General features: G+C 27.0%; 1 protein-coding gene across 1 annotated transcript in view; it reads left to right on the top strand.

Annotated features, from left to right (window-relative positions):
- LOC107437662 (tudor domain-containing protein qin) overlaps positions 1-27,744 on the top strand; it is a 61,859-nt gene that overhangs the window by 8,537 nt on the left and 25,578 nt on the right. Inside the window, exons 8-22 of the mRNA XM_071180298.1 lie at positions 2,273-2,353; positions 3,365-3,465; positions 5,372-5,430; positions 7,092-7,217; positions 7,319-7,460; positions 9,557-9,628; positions 11,072-11,154; positions 14,687-14,797; positions 17,360-17,521; positions 21,163-21,379; positions 22,801-22,885; positions 24,692-24,760; positions 24,859-25,003; positions 25,289-25,410; positions 25,495-25,597. Coding sequence (XP_071036399.1) covers positions 2,273-2,353; positions 3,365-3,465; positions 5,372-5,430; positions 7,092-7,217; positions 7,319-7,460; positions 9,557-9,628; positions 11,072-11,154; positions 14,687-14,797; positions 17,360-17,521; positions 21,163-21,379; positions 22,801-22,885; positions 24,692-24,760; positions 24,859-25,003; positions 25,289-25,410; positions 25,495-25,597 — 1,678 coding nt within the window. The remainder of the gene's footprint in view (positions 1-2,272; positions 2,354-3,364; positions 3,466-5,371; positions 5,431-7,091; positions 7,218-7,318; positions 7,461-9,556; positions 9,629-11,071; positions 11,155-14,686; positions 14,798-17,359; positions 17,522-21,162; positions 21,380-22,800; positions 22,886-24,691; positions 24,761-24,858; positions 25,004-25,288; positions 25,411-25,494; positions 25,598-27,744) is intronic.

Genomic DNA, 27,744 nt, shown 5'->3' with positions numbered 1-27,744 from the left:
AAGAAAAAAAAATATCCTTTTGATTATTATTTTATTTTCTTATTGAGTCTTTATTTTTTACTCTGTTTTTTAATTATGAAAAGTATTAACTTTCACAATTTACATACTGAGTTGATAAATTTGTTGTACACAAAATGGCTTTTATTGTTTTTTATGCATTTATGCACATCTTGTATTATAAAACAAAACTTAATAGATGACACTATCCTACAAGCTTATTTAGGGAAGGAAAATGGCAGTAATAAGATGATGTTGTTCCATATGCTGTTAGGATATTTGCAACCCTTCGTACAAAAGTATATTTCTGGAAAGCTTCATATTATCCAGTGCTTTCTTTAAAATTTACAGAAACTGCTTAGAAAATTGCCAGAAATCTTTGAAATTTTCAATATATTCAAATCAGCCGTTTTACACAAGTTACCAAATATGAATGTGCACATGCATAGGATCAAAGCATGCCTTTAAATGCTCATATCTTTAAATACTTTCAGATTTTGAAAATTACATATATGTTAAGTAAAAATGGATCAAAAACTTTGTATAATTTTGAAGAATATTTTATCAGTTATATCATAATTTCCTGTGTATAATTCACAATTTACCAGTTTTAAAAACTAGGAAATCATCAACATGGATAATCTAGTGAAATTATTTTCTGGGTATCAGGTATGACAAACTTCCATGAAAGTGTAAAAGACCATTAAGTTTGGATGCGAAAAAGTTGCCCATGGGAATTTGGAGGCGCAAACGAGAACCTTATTGGTGAAATATATTGACAAAATACTCGCAATCTGATTCTCGTTCACTCCTCCACACTGGCATATGACATTTTTTCAAATGCCCCTTAAACATAATCTCGCCTCATATATCATGTAGATTCACTCACATATGACGTAGATTTGCTCACATATGATGTAGATTCTGTGCTTGGGAGGGGTTTTGAAATTTGCTATTTCTCCAATGCTAAACAAATTGCTGAATAATCCGCTGATTATCAGTTGAAAAGTTTCCTTTGGGTCTAAAATTTTCATGGGCTGCAGTGGATAATCCGCAGGAAGTTGCTATAGTAAGAAAACATAAAGCAAATTTTAGAAAAATGTCCATATCTTCATGAATATTTAAGCTAGGTTTAAAAAGTTCTATGCATTTATTGCATATATTAATCAGGGTACTACAGGCTTTAAGTGCATTGTTATATTTTCCAGCATAGAATATTCATAAACACTCTTCTTTTTTGTAATTTATTGCCACTCCCTCTAACCTCTGAAAACTTTAAACTTAATAAGTATGAAAACTTATATGACCCAAACACCTCTAAAGTGATAAAATAACTATCAGTTTATTTTTTGAGAAATGCGAAAGAGTGTCAGAAAGTATTTTTTCTATTATTTTTGGGGTAGCATGTTTCAATATATTGCAAATTATCAATTTTAGCATCGATTGAGAATCTTTATTAATTAAACTGCATTCAACCTATTCTTATGACTATTTAGTAATAACTATTTATGATATTTTTAGAATTATTTTTACCATTATTTGTTTGTAAATAGTTATTACTAAAATAGTCATAATGAGACTAAAATTATTCCATCAGCAAATTCATTAGAAAATTATATTCATAAGTTTGAATTCAAAAGATTCATAAGTTTCGCCCATCATCACCTTGCTCAAATAATAATTTTACCATAATATAACTAATATACTTCTCGATCTTTGATAATGTATCTTTATGTTTTCTACTGTTATTATTTTATTGTGATATCAGAAAGTTGAAGTTTAGAGTATCATTTTATATTTAATTTTAGAATTATTAAAATTAAAAATTTGTTACAAGTCAATCTCTTTTTCAACAGATTCCTAATATTGTTAGACTATATTAATTTAAAATTGTCACTTTTCTTGTAATGAAAAATTCTCTAGACTGTCCCATTTAATACAAAAATTTGATGCAAACGACTGCAAATGTTCGTTACAACTGTAGAATTATAAGAGCTTTAAAAAGCTAAACTACTCAGTTTTCAACTTGAAAATTTTTGAATATTTTTTTATAAATTGTTTAACTGTGCCACCAGTTAAGAATTATCGTACTATTATGCCATTTACTTTTTTGAAGCTAATAAAAAATAACTAATACTGTTACTAGTTGAATTTTGCAATTGATTCAAATAATAAATATTTTAATAATTTATTTGTTAGTTTTATTTGAAATTTAAAAAACTTTTTTTTTGTTGAATTTTTAAATTATTTTAGAGTGCTTTATTCTTTCTTTCAGAACAAGTCATGTGCAGCTAGTTTACAGTTAGTATTGAATGATGTTACCAAAATGCAGAGGCAGCTCAAATATACTGATCATGTAAATTATTTTCATTTTATTTTGTGTTGTGTGAATATAGTTCTACCCCTACAGTAATTCTTTAGTTAATATTAATGTCTGTTTTTAAGCATTTAAAATAATATATAATTTTCTGTCTCTGACGAGTTTAAAGTGGTCAAGTATGCAATTAGCCATTGATGATTTTGAAGTAAATTTACAACTCAAAAACAGACAGTGAGATTAGCTTTTATATATACATATATATATATAGTAACTTTTAATATTATTACTCTATAGAAACAGATATTAATTACTTATGTATGCTGTGAAGCGATGTATTGATCATAGTCAAATTTATTTCATTATATAATGCACTTCATTTTGCTATGACTTTTTAAATTTTTTAAGGACTTTATAGGTGTTGTTTAAAGTGTGTTTATCATATCAGATATTAATCCTTTAACACTATGTATAGTAATGGTTACAATTAGAAAACGCTTATGGATACCAACAACTAAGAATGAGACTTTTTTTTTTTTTTTTTAATGTAGCATCTTTCTAAAGTATTCAAGTCAGACACAAATAATTCCACAACATCTTAAAAATATTACCTTTTATGAAAACATTGTTTGTAACGCAAAATTATTTCATTTTGCACAAAATTTTTTAAATTTAGTTTACTTATAAACTTTATTAAGTTTATACCCTGTTTAGTTCATTTTTTTTCAAATTCTATTTCAATAAACAAAAAAGAAAAAAAAATTCAATATTATTTTTCATTTTAATTTAAGTGATATAGAATTATTCCTTTTTAAGTAATAAATTCTAATGCCCTGTTGATATATTTTAAAATTGTTTTCCTGATGTTGCAGATCGATAAAGAGGTTTCTTCTACTGGGCTTAGTTGAGCAAAAGTTTATCTTTCAAAATGTTAAATAAAATTCCAATTATTTTGTTGATTTGCATTTTAAGTTCTTTTCAAGATACATTGTATTTAGTAAAAATGAAAATATAGCTGTCAATAGATCTTTTTTGAAATCTTTGTTGTAGCTTATATGTGAAGTTTCGCCAAAAGAAAAAATTGATACTACCCATTTATTTTCTGAAATTCATGATCATTTTCATAGACTACATACATTATTGCAAATAAGGTAAGTTTTTTTTTTCATATTGAGGTATCTTTGCTTTAAAAAAAAAAATGTTGGTTTTATAATTATGTACTAAAAAAAAGTGTAGTGCCTGAAGATACTGATGATTAAGACATGGTACTAAAACTAGCTTTCTTTAAATTAGCCTGAAACAGATTTAAATGTCCCATTAAAAGTGATAATAATTGAATTTTAAAAGTACCCCACATAGTTAAGCATATTCTAGACTCATGCTGTTATTTTTATCTTAACAATTCTTTGCACCAATTTTATTCTGAACTACTTTTTACTGAGCCTTTGCTAAAGCCTGAAAAGAAAAATTACATAAAACCATAAGATCAAATCTATTTTTGTATAATGCCAACACATTTAAATAAAATGTATCCCTTTATTTTTTTCACTATCAAAATTTTTTTTAATTTTAATGATGTAAAGATTTTATAAACTATCATAATCTTGCTGTGGATTGTGGGTTTTATGCTAAATAAATATGTATAATCAATTTTTAAAAAAACAACAACTTTATTCTGTATTTCAAATAGAAATGTAATTTTTTGATCTTAAAATTGAAGGAAGTAAATATGTTTTCATTATATAGGAAATGATTACTCCAAATTTTGAGATTGAATTTCCAAAATAAACATCTATGTATTTAGTTTTCAAAATTAATATATATAAATCAGGGTTGGCAAGGTTTAGGACAGAATGGATTAATCCACGGTTTAAACCGCCCAGTCCAAAACTGTCTTAAACTGTCCAAAACCCTTTTACTCAAATTATGTCACAATTTTATCTGAACAATATTTAAGAGGTAAAATAAACATAGAACTGATAACATAATGATAATTAAATATACTAGTGAATATTTGTTTTTAAAAGTATAATGTTTTATTAATATTGTTTGACTCTTCAATTTAAACAAAGGAAGATTAATCAGTAATCAAGTTCAATTGGTCCTCTCATTCAATAGTACANGTCTGTAATGCTCCTCATGCGATTTTTAACTGCACTATATTCGCCGCATGTATAGCAAAAGTCATCTGGGAAATTTACACAATGTCTTGAACTCAAAGCCATGTTTCACGAAACGCACAGAAAAAAAGCAAACTTTAAAATTACTCCCTATAACGCTTGCTAGTGTTTCTGAGAGGTCAGCGGACCTAGATAAGGATTCTCGTGACGCTATTGGTAGAGAAAGATTACTACAGAGAGAGGGACGGTGACAGGAAGTAGTGATAGAGGGGTACTTTTATAGATTTGACCAAAGTAGAATGCTGGTCCATCAAAAAGGGAAGAAATTAAAAAATGAAATTTTTTTTATGGTAAATGTTCATAAAAATTTCAGTAAAATAGAATTTTTCTAAAAATTGTGACGTGATGGACATTTTTCATTTTTATTTTCCATTTCAGCACCAAAAATTACATTAAGTTCACCTATCAGACCCCTTGTATTTTTTTCATCGCAGGCCTGTGTAATTATATTCCAAAATTCTTATAGAAAAAGTTTTGTGAAACATCAAAAGAAAAATTTAATAAAAAAGATTACGAAAGAAACTACAAAACAAAGTGCTTACACATTTCTTTTCTGAAAAAGTTCAAATTTTGATTTAAATTTTTTTATAGCCATATTTGATATTCACTTAGAGCATACATTAAGACACTAAACACGCTGGTCACTCAAATTAGTTTGGAGATTAATAATTTCTCTCTTGTGCTTAAAACTTGTAGTTTATGCATGCTTACTGTTTGCTGAGGTTGGACTAGCTTAAAATGTGGTCTACAATTCAGCCAATAAAATTAGTTCAAACTTTACTCTCGTTAATTTTTAAGACTCAACCTCAAGCTGGTTTAGCCATGTACTGAACTATGTTAATTCTGATATTGTAAAAGTAAAGCATTCCTGCAACAGATTCTTGTGGACTAGAGAGGTCAAGACGCTAAAATTTCATGACCAACGACTTGATGGTGGTCAGCAATTTGTACCAATTGCTTTTACTTCCTAGATAAGCTAATACCCATCAATCTGAGTCTGGGTAGGCTTTAAGCTGCTCCTCGCATTGAACTGTTCAACTATGGCCCGTCAGTGCCTAAGCAGCTAGATAAATTCTGTGATAATTTTATTTAGTTTCCTCTTAACAAATAATTTGCTCCTGATTGGTGCATTGTCTCTTAATTTGAAAAGATCACCTGTAAAGATAATAATAAACTGGTTCGTTATGCTCCTTTACCTGATGTTAGGCAATTTTTTTTTTCCTTCTAGCCAAACACTTTGTATTTATCTTGGCTCCCCTTTCATTATATGCCAATAATGGAATTAAATATTGCACTACTTTTAAATTCAAAGTTCACTTATATTGGAGTTATTTTTTAACAGAAAATGTGCATTTCATAAATTAAGGAATGACAGATTTATATTGAATGTTATCCTCCAGGCAACATTTTTGATACCAGTCTGCTACAAATCTCATAAAAATGGAGTCTGTGCACCAATGCTAACGCATTTTTACAATGCTAAATCTGTTTTGTAACCACTTAGCTGGAAGTTTCATAAAACATGTAGCAATATATGCTAGCAAAACCTTTATTTAATAACACTAAACAGATATTGGAAAAAAGAAAAGATTAATAAGTACGTTGAAGCTACACCCTTATAAAGCATATATCCTATTTGAAGATTCTTAATTTTTTTGGTCTGTGGAGATAGATTGAAACAACATCCGGGCGATTCTTTAATCTTAAAATGAAATCAGTATAGTGAATTCTGAGCAAATTTATAACATGCAATCACTTTTAAATTTAAAATAAAGACAAATGAAGATTTTGTGCATTGCTTCAAAATTAATATGAAAATCCACTACTAATCAATACAAGCAGGCAATTCCTTAACCTTAAGGCAACATCATTATAGTGAATTCCAGGCAAAATTGTACCAGGCAATCACACCTGAANTTTTTTTTTTTTTTTTTTTTTTTTTTTTTTTTTTTTTTTTTTTTTTTTTTTTTTTTTTTTTTTTTTTTTTTTTTTTTGCACAGTTATATAGTGCCCAAAAATATTCATTTTTCCTACAAAAATTATAAATAGATGAAATAATTTTTTTTTTTTTTTTTAAACTTTTATTCTTTGAACCATTCATTGAATGTACCAAATTGTGAAAAAGTAGTTATTTAAAATATTAAAATTTGTATCACTTTTTTTTCGATGTTTTTCTTGTGTCTAAAATTTTCAAAGAAGAACATTTTTTTATTAAATATATCGAATATTGTTTAAGATTTTTAAGCTATTGGGGAATTTTTCTGAAGATATACAAATACTTTTTATTAAAATACATGCTTATAACAGTATTTAAATAAAACTTTCTAAAATTTCTTGTATTTATTGTAATTTTAAATTTAAAAAAATATTCAGTAAAAATAAATAAGTTTAAATGCTTTTCCTATTGATACAATAAAAATGTATACAAGGTACTTATAAGCTAAGTAAAACAATATGTTTAAGCAAAGTGAAGCACATTGTAAGCAACAGAACTGTTTTATGATTAGTAAGTTTTCGTTTAATGTCAGATTTCAGAGATTTCTGCCTCCAAATAGTATATATATTGTTCTAAAATTTCTATTGGTATTAATTGAAAGAGTGTTATGAACTAAATGGTATTTTAGGTAAAGTGTCCAGGCTATTTTTATGCTTAAATGTTTCTATAATTTTTCAGCGGTTAGAAGTCACAAGCTTTGAACGAGATTTGGCTGCTGCAAAAAAAGGTTACTATGTGTTTTAGATACTTTCTTCTGTGTTTCTTTATTGCTTACAAAAATGTAATGAATGTTAAAATTAATTGTATCATTCTATTTCCATTTTGCAGATGCGGAAGCTGTAATTGAAAATCCTTGTTTAGCAATTAGTGCTCCTGCATTATTAAAAAAATTGGAAGATTGTAAAAATCTGCCATGTCATTTGGTTCCAGTTAATGATTGTGATGAAAATGCAAAATATGTCAGCATTGAGTAAGTAATGGATTTGAATTTACAAACTTCAAATACAAAGTAGAGAGTCACTTTTTAAATATAAATTTTTTTTTTTAAATTATAAGTAGGGCTGCAAGTTTGTCACGGGAAAAAGACCCCAAATTCGCGGGAAATTTTTCAATTTAAGGTTCAGGAAAATAAAAAATAAAAATCTAATTTTAACCAATTTTCGCGCAAGTCAAGACATATTGAGAGATTTGCGGATTTTAGGAAAAAAGGTGAGAATTTCGCGGAAATTCTCGTCGCAACAAACCTGCAGCCCTAATTATAAGTGATTTTATGTATCTCTTCTTCTTCTTTCAAATCCCCATTTCTAGCCTAGCTAGACAAGGTCCATGAGTTTGTTCACCTTCAAAAACTCTAAAACAAGTAAGGGTCTTTCTATAAGGTCTTGTTTTAAAAGACCGAGGCAGTCCAGTAGATGTTTAGGGGGTGCCTGTGCCGAAGAGCACTTGGTACAGAGGGGAAAACACTTTTCTCCTCCAGAGTACCTCAGTGATTTCAGGTGTCCACGGTGGAGACGTGGGATGGTGGTTTGAGACTGACGATCATTGTCAGCTGTCAAACAGCTACACAATTGGTACCCTGGTACCAATTGTGACTGGGTGGAGTGAGCCGTGCTGATTTATTTTTGGCTTTAACAATGGAGAAGAGCTCTGAGGAGGTAAGAGACACTGGAGGCGCAGTGGCCTCAGCTGCACCTGCCTTGGCTAGACTATCTGCCATTTCATTGCCTGATATATCTGCGTATGAGGGTATCCATTGTACGTGAATTCGACAATATATGGAGAGGTGTTGTTGATATAGTTGAGATAGTGTAGATTCTTTCTATGTATCTTATTTATGTTACAAAACCCAATTTAAAACTTTATTATTAACACATTTAAATTATGAATACTTTTTTTGCTGTTCTGTATTAACTGATTCCAATTATAGTTTTGATGTCATTTAGATAAACTATGGATTTTAACATGGTTTTGAAATTGGTCCTTCCTAAATGTTGTCATTTCCACAACTGTCAACTCTCCTTAGTTTTTATTGTGACTTATTATTTTAAATCTGCCAATGTTTTTTTTTTCTTTTTTTTCCGAAAATATTTGTTAATATTTTAAACATCATTTGGTAATGCATTAAAATTATTATTAAAATTTTAATTTTATTACCAAATCTCAAGTTTTCTAGGGTTTGTAATTTTCCCCTTTTTCTATTCTTTTCCAATTTTTTGTTATATTTCTATTAATGTTCAATAGCACTTAGGCTACTATAAGTTTTTATACAGCTTTTCAAAATGTTTAAGAATAATTAAATAAAAACTATAAATCAATGGATGGATAAAAACTGAAGACATAATTTAAAATTATTTAAGTTCCTTTAGAAGGCAGATTTTGTTTATTATATGCTAAAAGAAATTTTTTATTGTAAGGTTAAGAAAATTATGCATGAAAGTAAATGTCATTTCTACTCCATTTTTTATAATGCCTAAAATTTATAGTCCCTAGTTTTTTTTTAATATTTTTTTTTAATTACAACTATTGTTTCTTTTATGATATCTGAAGCTTTATGCCTCAAAAAGAATAAAAATAGATATTTTTAAAATGTTTACAAATTTTGGAAGTTTTCTACAGCAGTTCATTCAAAATTATTCTACCTAAATATTGTTGCAAATCCACAAATAAATGAAAAAATTTTATAAAATGTAAGTATCTAACTGCATATTATTTGAATTTTATACTATTACAGCACAAATAATTAAAATTATGTTGGAGGAGGATACGATGTTGGCAACTATTTTATATATCTCGGAGACTATTTAGGAGACTTTTTCATATATGATGCAACTAACGCAGCTATTTTTCTTGTTTTCATCCAATGGCAGCCCTGCTGTTGGTTTTAGTGTTTTTTAAAAAAGTACAGCTTTCAAAACCGCTACAATAAATACCTGTTTAAAAGTATTTGTTTACCTTTAACTATAGTTGTGTAAAAGAAGTACCATCTATCCCTATTTCAGTGTGACATTATATTACAGTAGTTATTATGAACTTATTATTAATGTTTTTTTTTTTTTGTTTTTTTAGCCTTGATTTAAATGCAGATGTGGAAGAGCAAATAAAAAAAATTGGAAGCTTAAAATGTAACGCAAAACCAAAGTAAGACATTTCTTGAACATCTGCTTATTCATGTATGTTCACAAAACCCATTAAGTTTTTCTAAAAAAAAAAAATTTTTTATAGTAGCTCTTTCCTTAAGGGTACATTTTAGTTATTATTTACTTATTATTTTATTTATGTAAAATATTAAATAAACTTTTATCTTTCTCTCTTAAGTAAATGTAAAAATTTTATTTTTTTATGGAGTGGGAAGGCTGATTGTGTAAGTTTGAATGAGAATAAACTAAATGCCTCAAAAATGAGAAATTTAACAAAAATCGTGTAATTGTAATCTGTTTCATAAAGGACTTAATTTATGTTTCGAAAAACAAAAATACATTTTCTTTAACCCTGCACTTAAAAGAGAAATTCACACATTTTATTATCTCTTAAAATCTATTAAAAGTTCAGTTGGTATGTTGCTCTTTAATGTGATATAGCTTTTCGAAATTGAATTATTTATTTAAATCGTTGCAATTTATGTAAACCGAAACAACTCCTGTAATTCAATGTGGAGAAAATCTTTAATTAATCACTATAGAAAACCACATAACTGTTAACTTCAAATCGTTTACTGGTTTCCCTAAATGTGTTCTTGATCACTTCACTGTAATATCCTGAGCCAAAGATTTTTAATTTAAGCCTGAGATATATATATATCCCTTGGAAAGTCACCGTGTTACTCCCATGTTCCAGCCAAAAAACTAATATGAAAAGCTACTTGCATAAGAAAAGTGTATTATAACTCTTCATTCTAATTCCAAGAATTCAAATTATACTTAGAAATAAAATTAATGGCATTGAAATTCATAAATGCAGAGATGTTGTGATAAATTTTCCATTAATTTTTCTGTCGAAAGATTTGATTTTTTTACTATGGATTTTTTTTTTCTTTAAACAAATATAATTAAGGAATTTAAATAGTTTTTGACTTCTATTTAAGGCAAATTATAATTGTTCCTATGAAACTAGAAAAATAACTTAGTTATTGTTAATTAAATAATAATTTAGTTGCACTTGAAAGTTAAAATATTTAATTTTTTGACACTCCATCCAAAAATGTTGTGCTATTTTATATTAATTAACTTTAAATCATGAGATTCCATATTTAATGGTACATTTTTAGACCTAATTACTTAAACAGATTATTATAAATTTGTTTGATTTTAAATTATTAAAAAATGAATAAATATATTCTTTAAAGCATCATGCTTTTCATCTCGTAAGTCTATCGCTTCTCTAGAATATATGTATGTCTATCACATGTAACAGTTAATTAACACATCTATTTCCTTCTTTCATTTAAATCAATTCATGCTTCCAATAACCCATTTTCATGGTTTTATGTGAATTTACTTTTTAGAATACCATACTTTAGGATATCATCCATACTTTTTAGAAATATATTTCTTTACTCAAATATTTTTCAAAAATTGATTTCAGGTATACCTTAATGTCAGTTAATGAACTTCCTCCTAACTTCACTCCTATGGAAATTCCTGAATCATTTGATTCCAGTGCTCAAGGTACAAGTTATAAACTATTTATTATTTTGTGTTTGAACTTATTGTAATTGTACAGTGAAAAAAAATGGAACTCATTTAAGAAGACATATTGTTGTGATTTCATTGTTAAGAACGTTGAATAACTCAGACCTGTTAAGAAATAATTAATCCATGATTACTGTAAAATGGATAAGTTTGTACAGGGTATCCGCGCACCTGGAAAGGCATGAGTTTTGGTATTGAACAAAATTTGTCATGAAATGTCATGATTTTAACTATTTTTTTAAAAAAAAATCATGGAAAGTCATGGATTTAGGTCGCCGAAAAATTTTATTTTTAAAATGGAATTACCCCCTCCAATTTTTTGGTGTTCCGAATATCTGAATTTGTAACAAAATCCCCAATCACTGTCATATTTTATTACAAAATAAAATGTTTTTATCATGTTCTTTAAAATTATGGTGTTCTTTCAAAAAATGAAAGAAAAACCTTTCTATAGCAAATTATCTTTTAAACTTCCGTGATTTCAGAATTATTATAATTATTTTTTCATTTTATCAAATTGAAATTCTAGCTGAAGCAAGCCAGTCATTGGCGAATTTTTTTATTCGGAAATGAGAACAGAAAAATCAGGAGTATTTCTTTTCCTTCCGATGAACAAAAAAAGTATCTTTAGAATATAAATCTGCAAAAAAAAAAAATGCTTTTGTATTTTTTTTAAGCTATTTTATTGCTTCAACTCTTTCTCTACTCTGTTTTTTACATTTGAAATCTATAAACATGAAGATGCAGAGTATAACAGTTTTGTTTATACCTATCATTTCAATTAATGCCATTATATTGCTTTTTTAAATTTATTGTTGTGTTTTTGTTGGAGAAAATAATAACTTTGTTAAGTCATGAAAAATTCTTGGAATTAGTCATGGAAAGTCATGAATTTGAAAAGCTAAAATGAAGTAAATACCCTGTTTCTACTATGTTGCTTAGAATCGTTTTGTTTCACTTTAGAAATAAGCTTAACCTCTTCACTACTAAATATAAAGGAATATAGCAAAAAAATATTTTACAGTTCAGAATTTTCTATTTTACTGCAATAAGTTATAAGATAATCAAAATGTGAATTATATTACCAAGGGGCTAATAACATTAGGTACGTGGACCTCAGGTTTTAATTAAATAAAATAGTATAAATATTTCAAATGTTAAATTGCACCTTAAGTAGGAACAAAGAAGCATATAATATTGTATTATAGTCTATTTAAATACAACGTTGAATAGATTTTATAATTATTTTGAGAAAAAATAATAAATTTTAAAAAATACAGAGTTTGATTTAAGTACAATGCAATACTGCATTAAATCTCAATTTCAAAACCATTTTAATTTTGCAGACCACACAAAGTAAATATTTATTAAAAATAATCGAATATTAATTATAAAAAAAATATTTCATTCTTGGGGGTAAATTTAAAAAATTATGGAGGGGAAAAAAACACGAAAATTCAAAGTCATTAAATTTATGTATGTACCTTAATATTAAACAATTAATTAAAATACACATAAAAATATTATCTTTCAATGCTATGAAATTTCACTTAACTTTTACACAGTCANATTAATTATAAAAAAATATTTCATTCTTGGGGGTAAATTTAAAAAATTATGGAAGGGAAAAAAACACGAAAATTCAAAGTCATTAAATTTATGTATGTACCTTAATATTAAACAATTAATTAAAATACACATAAAAATATTATCTAAATTGATATTAAATTAAATACTCAATGCTATGAAATTTCACTTAACTTCTACACAGTCATAAATTTCGCCATAAGTGCTAAAGTACGTGGACCTGTATATTCTTGACTGTATTATTTTTAAATGTTAAGTAAATATAAATTTAAAAGCTTCATGCAGGTCACAAAACTACTCTGTCAAAAGAAATTATAATTATTTTCTGAATAACTAAATTATATAATATTACAAAATATTTATGTTTTCGTGGTTGTGGATTTAGCGTCATTTTTCGAAAAACCACTTCTGTTTATCTAGAAGATAAATGCAAACCATTGCATTTATTTTCTTGTATAACAAATTACTCTAAATTATTGTATTTTAAAAATATTTAATCAAATAGTAAAAAGAAGGGGGGGGGAAATGTGAAAAGTTTCTTCTGCAGTAATAAAATATATATTTTGCAATTATGTTATGTATACTAAAGCAGAAAACAACATGAATAAAGCACAAATGAAAATATATAAATTGATATACTATAATTCCTGTTCTATTAACAAGAACTTTCCTTGTTGTTTAAACATCAAATGAAGGTAAAGAAATAAAGGGACAAGCACATGTAAAGTGGTTTAACCAATACTGGTAAAGGAACAAGCTTGAACAAGGAAATAAGGATGGGGAGATAAGAAACAGGTGTGGTATTTACCAAGAAAACCAGGGGGCAGCAGATTAAATTAAAATGGACTTCCAAATATTGGGTGGGATACTACATTCCAAATCTTGAAATGCTTGGATACTCGAAAGATCGTTAAATGAACTATTAGAATCTTTCAAATTATATAATGACTCACAAAAATCAAGTTCAGAAGGTGAAGTGCAATGTTGAAAGATTTTTGTAGAAAGAAAATCAAACCTGTGATTTGAATTTCAACTTTGTAGAGCTTTAGAAAATCGGCTGGCATCCTTATTATGGATGCATCTTTGATGTTCTTTAAATCAAAGTTTAAAGGTACGTTCAGCTAGTTCAACGTACGCAAAGCCACATTTACGCGAAATATAAAAAATACCCCAGCTATTAATATCAGCAATAAGGTCTTTAAGGTTGGCAAGATTTCATTTTTTTACAGGGGAAAAAACAACTTTAAACTCAAATTTATTCAAAATCTTAGAAATACAGATTAAATTGAAATTTACAAACTAAACATACCTTTAAAATTCAACTTAAAGAATACTAAAGATAAGTCCAAAATAAGGATATCAGTCGATCTTCTATAGCCCTTCACAGTTTGAATTCAAGTCACACGTTTGTTTTTTCTACTAAAATCATTCAACACTGCTCTTCACCTTCCAGACTTGATTTTTGAGAGTCATTACTTATTTTGGAAGCTTCTAATATTTTAGTTAATGATTTTTCAAGTATCCCATGATTTCCCAATGTTTGGAAGTCCATTTTAATTTAATCTGCTTCCCCCTAGGGTTTCCACTAAATACCCACACACCGGTTTCTTGTCTCCCCATTATTTCCTAGTTCAAGCTTCTTCCTTTGTTCCTATTGTTTAAACCACTTTACATGTGTTTGTCTCTTTACTTCACTACCTTCATTTGATGTTTAGACACTAATAAAGGTTCTTGTTAATGGAACTGAAACTATGGTATGTCAATTTAGGTATTTTCATTTGTGCTTTCCTCTACATTGTACAAAGTATTATCCTTTTTTTTTGTTGAATATCTTGAGTTTTTAATGCTTAATCATTCTTGGTCTTAAAAAAATTATGAAAAAGGAATTTTTCATGTGTTAATTTTATTTTCAACATTTTAGAGGTAGAGTCATGTGCAACTTCTGTGGATAATTTCTCAGAAGACAGTTTATCTGTGAGTTCTAGTCTTTCAAACATTCAAGCTTCTTTGAAGTGTCGAGATTTTACTAGAAGTTAGTACATTTTATGTTATTATTCACTTACAAGTAATTATATGACAATAATAAGAAAGAAAAAACTTTGGTTATGACATGATTTAGCTAGGACATTGAAATCTTTCTACTTAGAAAAAATTTGGGATAAGTGTCTAAAAAACACTAGAAGCAATGTGGTGTAGAGTTGAAAAAAAAACACTGTTTTTCATTATTTACAGAAAGTCCAGTCATATAGTTAAGTGAAATCTTATACTAAATTTTAATTCAAGTTTTTAGCATTCATTCTTTTAACATACCCTTATAAATGAACCTTTTTATTATTGGAAAAAGGGGCATTATTTGGTATAACTATATATTTAGCAAGATTAGTCCACAACTATCCCACAACTAACAGTAAAATATTAAAAATAAACTTTTAAATGTTTTTTTCCACAAAACTTTTTATTTCACACTTTTTTCTTTAATATGAAAAAAAACCTATTTCAATTTTAATGCAATTATAAAAAATAGAATTCTACCTATATATGATTAAAATGTATAAAAGCAGTTTTTTACATTCTATAATAATATATAAACATAATTTAAAAATTTAATTTCAGTATTCACTAAAAAAAGAAATCAATACATTTTTATAAATGTAGTCATGTCAATTGATTTTTTAAGTATTTAATTCACTATAATCTGTCTACATATTAAGAAAAAAGCCAAAATTTATGTCAGGTTAAAAGTTAAACACTTGTAATGACAATTTATTCATAAAAATATAATAATTTCTTTTAAATTAAAAAATATTTGTAAGGTTTTACGAGCTCCAATGTGTTTCATATTAGAATAGATACTTTACTTTCCATTTTAATTAAAGGCATTTTAGTACACTTTCAAAACCAGTTGACTGCATTTCAATTTATATACTAAATTAATTTAGCTTAATTTTACAACAATTTAAGCTAAATTATCTAACTAAGGTAAACAACGTTTAAGAGCACAAAAAATATTTATATATTATTATAAATATATAAATATTTTTTGTTCTCTTAAAAAACGTTGTTTACCTTAGTTTGTATGTTAGCGCAAAGGTCGCCCACTTGTGTATTTCTAAATTATCTAGTTAATTTATCTTGTCAATTTATCATTTTTGGAAGTGTGTCTATTAAGGACAATAATTAGCAATTATTTTGCTTTTAAAGTAAAATCTATTGTAAAATCTTGTTCATTAATTTTTGAAGAAAAAAAAACCTGGAAAAACATGGGCAGGTTTTTTCGAGCTGGGACCACTCTCGGTAATATGGTACCAATAGTTTTCCATTTAGTATCAAAATTTATAGGAAATTGCTTGTCAAAAAAATTAATTTTGTCCTTTTAATATGATAACTATTTATTTCAATATTTCTTTAAAGAAATTTAAAAATCTAGTTTCTAATATTTTTAAATTTTGATCACAGCTGGACCTGAATTAAGGGTAGGAGACTTAACAAAAAATCAGAGAATACTCTGGGAAAATAAAAGAAATTATCATGAACCAGAATAAAAATTTAAAAAAAAACTTGATATATTGACATTTTTCTTTGCTTGATATTTTTTAATAATATATAATTTTTTATCTGTACCTCTTCATGCAAAATTTATTAGTTTTCATCTGCAAAATTGTGTCATGAAGTCATTTCTGATGCAGGAGCATTTTAATGCTTATGATGCTTATTAACTTTTTATTTTTCTTTCTTTTCTTTTTAAATTTTATTGTTGTTTTTAGTCCACCATTATATATTTCATCTGTTAACTGATATATTGTGCTGCTTTGAATATTATTGCATTGTGTTAACTTTCGAAAAAAATTTCATAAATTGAGTATGAACTCTGTTCATGTTTGTGCTGTGTCGTGATCCGAAACATCAAATGATTAAATTATTTTTAAGTGTAATATTTTTTTCTTTGTGTGAAACTGTAGTAGCTATTCATTTTTTTATCACTCTTTTCCCTGACTTTAAAACAAAATAAAACAAACGAGGAAAATAAACAATTTTGTTCAATGTACAGATTTTAAAACCTAAATTATTCACTACGATTTCCCTCTAAGTATTAATATGTTTCATTTTTAAAAAAAACATTTAATTTTACTGTTTTAACAAGCAAAAAAATTTATTTAATAGATTTTAATTTAATGAAATTTTAATGTAAAAACTGATCATCACATAAATATTATTTTCATTTCATACACTATTTTTATTCTTACTGGATAAAAGTAAATTAAATTTAAGTTAATTGCCAACATTTATAAATCATTAAAACAATTTATTGCTTTATATTACTATTTTTTTTATAAAAAATGGTCATATGCTAGTTTATTCATTCAGTTCTATTTTTTCAACAAAAATTATGTAATCAAAATTAATTTACTTTTGCTAACAAGGAGTAGAAAGTAGTCAAGAAATTCTAAAAACGTGCTTTTAAATTTTAATTGCATTTTGTTAGTTTTTACTTTAGTTGCTGTTGTCCTATAATTCATTTTATATCAAATTATTTTAATAATATAAAAAATTTTATAAATCATATAATTATTATAAATTAAAAATGCATTTTCAGGACAACCAGAAAGAGTGAGCGTGACTCACATAAAATCTCCTTCATCTTTCTTTGTTCAAAGATTTATTGATGCCAGAAGGTTGAGAGCAATTACTGAAGCAATGAGGCGGTACTGTAAGCAAAATGATGGCAGGAAAAACAGGCCTTCTGAACTCATTCCAGGTATTATTTTAAGATCTATTTAAATTTATTCTGCTATTATCTTATACAGTGGAAAGTCACGTATCCGGAATCGGTGGGACTTCCGGAAGTCCGGGTATTAGATTTTTCCATATAATAGACCCCCAAGGTAACAAAGCTTAAAGCGATCTGAATCTAAGAAGCAAAAAATAAATAAACATTATTTTTCGGGCTATAATGTTTTAGTGTTAGAATTATATCTATTCAATCAAAAACAAAATACTAGAAAAAAATAATTATTATTGCTTAAAATATAGAAAACAAAAAAAATTTGACAGTTACAAAATTATTAATTGCTCTCTCCGCCACTTTGAACTGGAACGATTCAAGCAAGAAGGGGGAATTCCCGTCATTCATTAAGGTGGGTAGGTGAATGAGAAAAATCCATTTCCTCCTTAGTTGTCGCTCAAGTTGAGGGCAGGGAAGTGACAAATTCTTATTTTCTCTCTGATCATTTGCTATCAATCAAGCATAAAGGCGCAGCATGCTGATTGGGTTCTTTATTTTTTCTTGTGTGACTGAAAGTGACTCCCCCTCCACGTTAATGTTTGCTGTGTTTACCCCTTTTTCACAGTATTTCTTCTGTCCCTAATACTCTAGTAAAAAGGTTCCAGGAAATGCCTCTTTTACTCGCCAGCTGCATAGGAAAGAAGGAGGGGGGCTCAGTTGTGCTCTTCTGATAGCAAATCTCCCTCCTTTCCTGCATTCCAGAGGAGGAGCGTTACTAACGGTCACTCCACGGTCTTGGTCGATCTTCTCTTCCTCTTTCTGGTGATTTATGCATTGAGCGCATAAATCACTAGAAGCTAGAAAAGGAAAAAACGTGTCAAGAGACTTTTTTTTTTTTAAGAGAAGGGAAGATGAAGAGATATTTGTTTATTTTGATTGTTAAAAAGTGTCTGGGAAATTTATCCTTCTGGAAAAGGGACGTCCGGATATGGGACGTTACACTGTAGTATTTTTCGGTAACACTGTTATGTTTTCATTTTTATAATAAGGAAGAGAAAAGAGAAGTATGGGTATATGTAAAAATGCATATTAGAAGATCAACTGATTATATCTCTCGGATGTATTTTAAAAATTCTGTGTTCGAACATTTTTTTTATTATTATTCAAATATATATTGGAATTTTGCAAATTTTTTAATGGTTAGGCTGAAGGGCTAATGGCACACCAATAACGCCTGGTGCAGTTAAATTTAAATCCCAACTGTCTGTGTAATCTTTAACCAATACTTAGCATTGTAAGAAATCAGTTATTGGCAATTATTTTATCAAGAAATAACACTGCTATAAGTTTAGCCAACTACATGTTAACCAAAATTTAATTTAAATAATTTGCCGTATAAATTAAACACCAAAATGACTGTACAGTAGAGGTGCACAACCTGCGGCCCGCGGGCCAAATGCAGCCCATCAACTGTTGATGTGTGGCCCGCGGAAACTTCTTAACGCAACAAAATAATTCTTTTAATTTGTTTTTGTTTAAACAATATAAATTTTTTTAAATTAAAATAATTAATTCAAATTTATATTACTCTAAAATGCCTATATTTTTTGCATTTTCATTCTGTATGCTTCTTTTTGGTTAGAATTTACATCCCCCCTAATATTTATGTATATCTATATATATTTAATAAATTTTTTATTGTGAAAAATTTAAAAAGTTTTTTGAAAAAAGTATCTGTTTTTTTTTAATTTTAAATAAATTCGTATATTTAAAAGCATTTAACTTTTTGCTAATCTGCTATTAAGTTTACTGATAAAAATATTAATTACTTAGAACACTAATATTTATATAAAAATCATCATATTTGCCGCTAACATGACCACATATGCTTGTGCCCTTCGTTAATCTACCTGCTGTGCAAGCAGCCCTTCACTCAAAAAGGTTGTGCACCCCTACTGTACAGCCCTGTAACTGAAACATTTTCATTTTAGAATAAACGTAACATAATGAATGATTAAAAATAGATTTACATACTTGGTAAAATGACCTTGAAAAATAATTCATTTTACGATACAATTGAATAAAAGTTTACCATTTTATTTATTGATAAAGAAGAGGAATATTAATATTTGCATTTATTTGGATAAATATGAATTTTAATAGAATGAAACAAAATCAAAAACTTGAACTTGAAAATATATTAATGCCTATGATGGCGGGATATTATTCTATTATATTTAAATATCCAGTATCTCTGTTATTATATCTTGTCTCACTACATTACACATTTGATTGTATCACTCTTTTTTGTGTCTGTGTGTGTGCCCAGCTTTTTTTTTTAAAATAATAATAATTACTAAAATATGTTTTATCTACCTCATAGAATTATAGAATATCAATATTTTTTCTTAGAAATAAGAGAATGATTTTCTTTTTTAATTAAGTCTTTGGAATTCAAGTACTAGAATTCCCGTGGATACTTTAAGAATAATTTATTTCTATGAGGTAATTCCCAAAGCAAAGTGCTAAAAATCTGAATGTACGCCGCTGAACAATTTATGTTCGGAACAAGATATGGCAATCAGGAAATTCATCCTATAATTTCATAGAATATCCTAACTTGGCATTTTCATATTTCTCGTTTTCTAAATTATTTTAAATAAGTTCATTTGTTTTTTATGTGAAGTGAAATCATTTCTTTTAATTTATGTATTTTTAAGATGAAAATTTTATCTTGTATATGATAACAAATGGAAGAAAATGATAAACTGTTTTAGACTATGTTTGTTTTTTAAAAGTTTTAAAGAACTAGAACTAGTGACATTTGTTAGTTTGTCTTTGATGATACCTGCTGAACATTATATATAGTTCTGCTGCTGGGACTATATTTTGCATACAAAGTAAAAATAAGTTCTTTAAAATAAGATAAATAATTTTAAAACTGCATGTTTGTTTAGTTTTATGACATCAACTGAAAATAAAATGCTATTTGCAAGTTAATTGTCACATAAATGTTTTCTTATTTTTACTGAAAATTTCTAAGAATTTCATGGTTTTTAGGAAGGAAAAGTTTTATTTTAAAAAAAAGTAGATGTAGGAAAAGATTCATGGAGCTACAAACTGTGTTATTCATCAAATTTTTATTATATTCTGATGTATTTGCATTATCTTGGTGTGTATTGCTTTATTTATTTTTTTTTTTTTTTTCGTTCACATTGCACGTCTGAAATAAATAAAGGAATATCTGCTTATCATTCATTTCAGTCCTCTTAAAAAAAAAAAATTATATTCTGCGAAAAACAACAATTTTTTATTAAGTTCATGTACCAAAAATATTTTTTCTTGTTTCTGATGTAAAAGAAAGGAAAATATGGAACAACGTAAAGTCAGATAAATGAAAATTAAACCTCTTAACTTTTATTTTCTGTCGAACTTATGTTATAAAAAAATCTTGTTTTTTTTCCTTTATTTTTCATTAAATTTATGCTTTTTTTTTTGTTATTTACGAAAATGTATACTAATTTGTGAAATATTTCATTATAATTCGAATTTATATTGATTTTTAAATTATATCTTTCCTAATCTACTGGGGTAAATTAATGTATGAGTTTGTGAAGGCATTATTTTGTTATGCAATATTTGTGTGGTAATATTTACTAATTTGTTTATTTCAGGAGATTTATACTTAGTAAAATACAGTGCTGACAACCAATGGTATCGAGGAAGAGTGCTGTCTATTATGGATCCAGAGTGCTCGGATGACGAAGCTTTTGTAGGAAAAAAGGCCCCAATGGTTACTTCTGGTGGGAAAGTAATTGTAAGGGAAAAAGAAACCAGAGCTGTGGTGTATTACATTGATTTTGGAAACACCGAAATCGTTTCGATAAACGAGTATGTATAACTTATATGTGACTGTTTCCAGATAAATTATTTGTTGCTATAAAATGTAATTTTTAATTGACCTTACTGTTTATTAAAATTGAAAATAAGTATCCTTTCAAATATTTTAAATATAAATCAAAGACTGTTAAAAACCTGATTCCTTCCTGTCACTATTGCTAATTTACTGTTTTTGAGCAACTATATTTTTGCCTAGCATCACAATGTTGTTTTGAAAAAGAAATTTGTTTTTTTTTTTTTTTTTTTTTTTTTTTTTTATGAAACAAAATAAATTTCGCAAAACCTGTGTAAATTCATTGGTAAGTCTGCGATTTTTAGATTAAAAATCAGTTCTTGATCTGATGAACTGAAATGTAAATCTTTGACGAAAATTTCAATAAAGAACTCCGACGCAAATACAATATGTGTTGTGATAAGAAATTGTATTGCATATGTGTTTTTTTTTTATATAAATTCAATTACTACATGAAATATACTATAGGAAAACCATTAATGCTATAGAAAAACCTTTAGAAATCTGGTACTTTCCTGCCACTACTGCTAATTTATTGTTTTGAGCAACTATACTTTTGCACGCCATCAATAAATTGTTTTGAAAAAGTTTGTTCTTGTAAAACAAAATAAAATCCACAAAATGTGTATAAATTTAATGGTGAACCTGAGATTTCTGACAAATATGTTATTAAAAACTCCTATCAAAAATGCAATATGTGTTGTGATAGAAATTTGTATTGGGTATGAATTTCATTTTTATTTTATTTTTGAGATTCAACTGCTGTAGGAACTTTTAAAACACAAATCATGTTCTATGACCTGTATATCTGTACGAGAAAGGCCATATCCTGTATTAACCCATTTTTTGTTCGATTCTGTGACAACTGTTTACGAATGAAATTTTCCAGATATCATGAGTGTATCTTATGACTGTTAAAAATCACTTAATTTATATTATATCTACTTATGTTTTTACCAAATTTTCATTAAGATCTGTCCAGTAGTACTGGTGATATTCAGCCAAATCTTAAAAATCTCTTAATTTTGAACGCCAGTGTATTTTAAGGCATTCTTCCAGAAGAAAACTTTTTTCACTATGATAGAAGAAAAAACTTAAAATAACCTCATGGAAATTGTCTAAAACTTTGAAATTTGACAAAATTTAGTTTTAAAACAGGTTATTATTACAAAATATAATAGTGTGTATTAAAATTTTATAAATTTAATGTAATTGTTTAAACATGATTTTTAGGTCAAATTGCATCGTTTATTTGAATGAAACATCCAATTTTTATGTATTCTAAATGAAATATTTATTGTTTTCATGAAGTATTAAATGTCTTTTCATTCTTGCACTTAGAAGAAACGTATTTCTTCTGGGGTTAAAAATTAAGACACTGGGACTTTTTTTTTTCTAGTATCCGGAATATACAGCCCAGGTTCCTCCAATCTCCAAGTTTTGCTCAAGAGTGCTCTCTTATAGATATCAATCCGATTCATGGAGTAAGACATTAAACTTTATTTTCTTTATTATGAAATAAATTATTTTATCTTCTTCGTTATACTGTAAAATCTTGATTATTTAGGCCAAACTTACTTTGAATAGTTGAGATATTTAGCAAAATCAAACTTAAAAAAAGAAAAGTAATGTATATGTAGTTTAGAACTTTGATTATCCTAAGTAATCAAGTATGGATCTATTTAGGTTCATCATTATTACCATTCACTTTCATCTATATTCTCTAAAAATTTATGTAATTATGTCGAACAAAGCACTAGTGAATTATTATCAGTCAGAATGACCAAGTCTAAGTTCAGATAAATGATCATTTCCCTTTGAATAAAAAATTTGTAAATTTGCACAGAATGTGAAAAAAAAAATCTTCATCTGAATTTAAATATTTATTCTTCTGGCTATGCATTAAATTGTTATATGAATTTACCAGACCTCTGTATTCTAATTTTATAAAACTTATATGTTAGTTTAACTACATAAACTGCATATTAGCTGTTAATAAAATATTTTTAAAAAATTTACTGATTTTAAAATGTAATTTTGCTGAGCTAACTTAAGTTGTAACAATAAAATGGACACTTAAAAAAATTGACACATTTGCATCGTGGATCTTTTATGTCAATTTTAAAAATAGTACCATGATATTTAAATTTAAGATGTCAGTATTTCTAAAAATGCTAGACAAAAACAACTCCCTTTTTCTCCAAAAAAAATTGATAGGAATTGTAATGATGCAATTTACACTTAAAAGAATTTATTTTACAAACAGATTAATCATAGAATTTTCGATTTTATGAAATATAGTTTCAATTCATGTAAGTGGTTTTTAGCAGCCAGGGCTTTGCATCCTAATCTATTAACGGACGATGAATCCTCTAGATCTACTGCTTTTAAAAATCAAAAGATTTAACTTTTAAAATTTAATAAATTATTATAAAATGGGCTTGGACGAGAAAGAGAAAGTCTTGGAGCATTGTAATTTTTAGACAAAACTTGTAAAAGTAATACAAGCCTGAAAAAATAAAAATTTCAAACTCCATAGCAACTGTAAGTAAAAACAATTTTAGCAGCAACAGGTTTAGAATAAATAAATCAAGCATAGTTATTTCTTTTAAAAATGTCTATTTTCTGAGATTTATTGAAGTTGGATTACAATTTTGCTCGAAATATTTTTTCTTCCACTTTTTCGCAGTTCACATCCTTTTTTCTATAACCATATTTTGTTTTTCGACAAAAGTATGCTGGTGATAATTTATTTTAAAGATTAAGCTATTTGCTAAATAAATTCTGGTTTATGATAATCTTAATTACAAATACTGATCTATGGTGACAACATGACTGATTAGTTTCTATTAATAACCAATATTGCAGTAGTAATTTTGAAATATTCGAGATCTTTTTGTTAGTTATTACTTCTTCTTTATAATTTATGTATTTTAGTATTCTTAGACCACCTACATGTGAAGCCAATGTTAACCCTAATGAAATTCTGTTTCTTGTAAAAAGTAATATTCAACATATTTTATTATCAAAAAGTAATTTTTTTTGATAATTGTATAAAAAATTATATATTTCTTAAAAAATATTGTGATACCAGCAAAATTGTCTGGTATTTTGATGAAATTTTTTCTAGAAAACCTGGAAAAGTCAAGGAAGAATCTTATTTCTAAGTTTTGAGTTAGAACCCTGATAACCAGACTTTGTTGTATTTTATTTTCCTAAAAAATGTCATTAACATTTATTTTTTCTTCTCTGATGGCAAATATAAACTATATTATTATTATTTTTTCTAGGATGAATGGAGTGAAGAGTGTATCAAAACATTTGCCAAACTCGTTAAAGATAAATCTCTTATAATGCAGGTAATGATTTTTTTTTGCTACTGCATTCAAGAATCAAAAGGTTTAACTTTTAAAATTTAATAAATTATTGTAAAATGGAAACATATGTTCAATTTCAGGTCTATGAAGAGAGAAATAATGTTTTCTTTGTGGATTTGTGCCAAGCAGCTGATAATGAAATAACTTCTGATACTCCTGTGTCTGTGAGAGATATGCTTGTTTTCCTAGAATTAGCTCTGTTTCCTTCTGGTATTAAAACAGTCCGTAAGTTTAAATTGTTCTAATTTTGACTTTAATTACTGTTTATTTCAACGTTTCTATGATTATTTAAATTCATTTGCATAATGGGCACTTCTTTTTCCAAGCATTATCCTGTAATGACAATAAAATTATAAATCACAAGGAATTACCTTAACCTCTTTGATCTATCTAGCCCACAATAGGCTGTCATAGAAAGGCATTGCTTTTTTATATTTTACTTCATTCGGTTATTTCCATCGATAAAATTAATAATTAGAAAACAATTTTATTGTAATGATTTTATTCCAGCTGTTATCAAAAGAAGTAAGAATTTGAGAAGTTACATGCCGCCTGAATCATTAAGAGTCAATGCTAATATATCAGCGATAGTCAGTCATGTTGTGGATCCTTACAATTTCTATGTGCAACAGGTAATAATTTATTTATTTTTGTGAAATGTTTACAAAAAATCTGTTTTTGTTTTTTTTTTTAATCAGTTTTATTTGTTATTTTAGATGTCAACAGCATCCTACTTATCTAAAATAATATATGAACTGAATGAGACTTACAACAAGGAAAGCAATCCAATGCTTCATGGTATATATGTTCCATATATAGGTATGTTCTTCCAATACAATGTTAATTGTGCACTTTTATGTACAGTAGTAAACTATTTTTAGTAACATTTCTTAAGGTTTTTTCTCATTTCACCATTGTTGCTCTTAATGAAATGCCTAAAAAATTGAAATAAAGTTTTAATATTTTAACACTATAAATACTGAAAATTGTATGCCTTAGAAAGTTAGAAAAGGCTAGGGAGACCCTTTCCAGATTTGCTGAGTATAAAATTATGCCTGAAATCTAAAAATATGATAAAAAGTAATTTTATTAAGATATAGAAAAATATTAGTGGCTTGATCATTATAATTGTAAATGACTTTTTTTTTTCTTTTTATTTGGGTAAGGAAAAATTCTAATTATTTTCACTTCTCTATAAATGATACTAATTATAGATTGTAAAAATAATAATAAAAAATGCTTGTATTGCTTAATAAAACTAAAAATGTATCACTTTAACCTAATTTAAATTTAGTTTTTTTTCTCCCAATTTTTATAAAAATAAGCGCTTTTAAAATACATTTGCCACAATACGTCATATATCTGTAAAATAACATAAGCATAGTCGTTGTTTTCGTTTATAGTTTCTTTGTAACAAAATCACCTTCTAAAAATTCTAACCACTTACATTATAAAGGTCTTGACAATTTTTTTATGCTCATTTTTATTTTAGAAAAACAAGTTTCTGTGAAAAGAAAAGCATTTATAAATCATTTTGTTAACAAAATATTATAATTTGGGCTCAGTGTAATTCAAATCAGAATTTAATAAATTGCATGGGTAACTCTCGGCAAATGATGTAAATGCAGTAATAATGCGGCTAAAATGATGTAAATGCAGTATATTTCAGCTTTTACTATAGAAAAATGAATAAGTTATCTGTTCATATATAGTTTGATATGTTTTTAATACATTCTCTCATAAGTTTAAAGTATTATTCAAAAGAATGTTTTTTATTACTTTTGCAGAATCTCCTTTCTCACTCGCAACTCTTACTACCTACTAATATAAAAAACATTATTTCTCCCTGAAAAACATCTATTTTTCTTGTCAAACTTCTGTCTTTTAAAGTTAACTTACTACGTACTAAGTTAATTTTTTGGTCTTCAAATGGATTTTGTATTTAACAAAGTTTGAAAATCATAATTTATACCATTCCCTCACTTATAGCAATCCAAAATGGCTCCGATTGCTGGTATTATCGATTGGGTAAAAACCAAGCATTTGTTCTAAGAACCTGTTCTGTTAAAACTGCAAAACAAATTTCATTAAAATGAAACAAGTTCTTTAGTATGTAAAAAGAAACTGCCTAAACAAATTAGATAAGTGTTAGGAAGAGCGCACACTGAGGAGGCAAGCAGTAAGTAAAAGACATAAGAGAGGCAAATTCCCATACATTTGTATTAGCATGTGCACGTCACATTACATGCCTCATTACGTCACATTGCATTAGCATGCCTCTTTCTTGCCACATGCTTCCACAGTGTGTGGCTTGCCTTTACATTGACATTCCCATTTCCTGATTTAAATGTATGAAGTTAGTTTATTTTCTAAAAATGTATTGAAAAGTATTTAAATTTCCTAATGAAATAGTTAAAGAATATGTATTGGGATTTTAATGTTATTTATGGGAATAAACTCCGAAAGCAAATAATACTTATTTTATCATTCCCTCACTGTGAGAAAATTGTACTTTTGTGAGCTATTGATTCTAATGCTTTTAAAGACTAAAGTTAATATAGATATTTTTATTTCACATTGCTATTTTTTAAAGTAGTTAAGGACTGATATATGCTTAAATATATTCATTAAAATTATTATCTTAAACAAGTTTATAACTAAAATCATTATTCCCACACAATGTTATCATTCCCTCACTTAACTTATTATAATTTTTTTTTCTTTAAATATTAAACGGGATTTCAGTGTTTTTCTTTCCTAACACTTCCTATATCTTATAACAAGAAATTTAAACATTTCCTACACAATTCTTTTTTCTTGTTGTCCCTACCTGAAAATGGTCCATTTCTAAAGATGGACTCATAATTTTTACTTCAGGCTTAAACCCTGCTGGAATGATAAAACGTGTTAAATGTAAAATTTTAATATTTCTTTAGCTAAAGAAGTTCCCGAATTTAGTTTTCACT

Source organism: Parasteatoda tepidariorum, chromosome 4 (genome assembly GCF_043381705.1).
Source record: "Parasteatoda tepidariorum isolate YZ-2023 chromosome 4, CAS_Ptep_4.0, whole genome shotgun sequence".
In the NCBI taxonomy this organism is placed as follows: domain Eukaryota; kingdom Metazoa; phylum Arthropoda; class Arachnida; order Araneae; family Theridiidae; genus Parasteatoda; species Parasteatoda tepidariorum.
The sequence above is the reverse complement of the archived record's forward strand: the minus strand, read 5'-3'. Positions and strand labels throughout refer to the sequence as shown.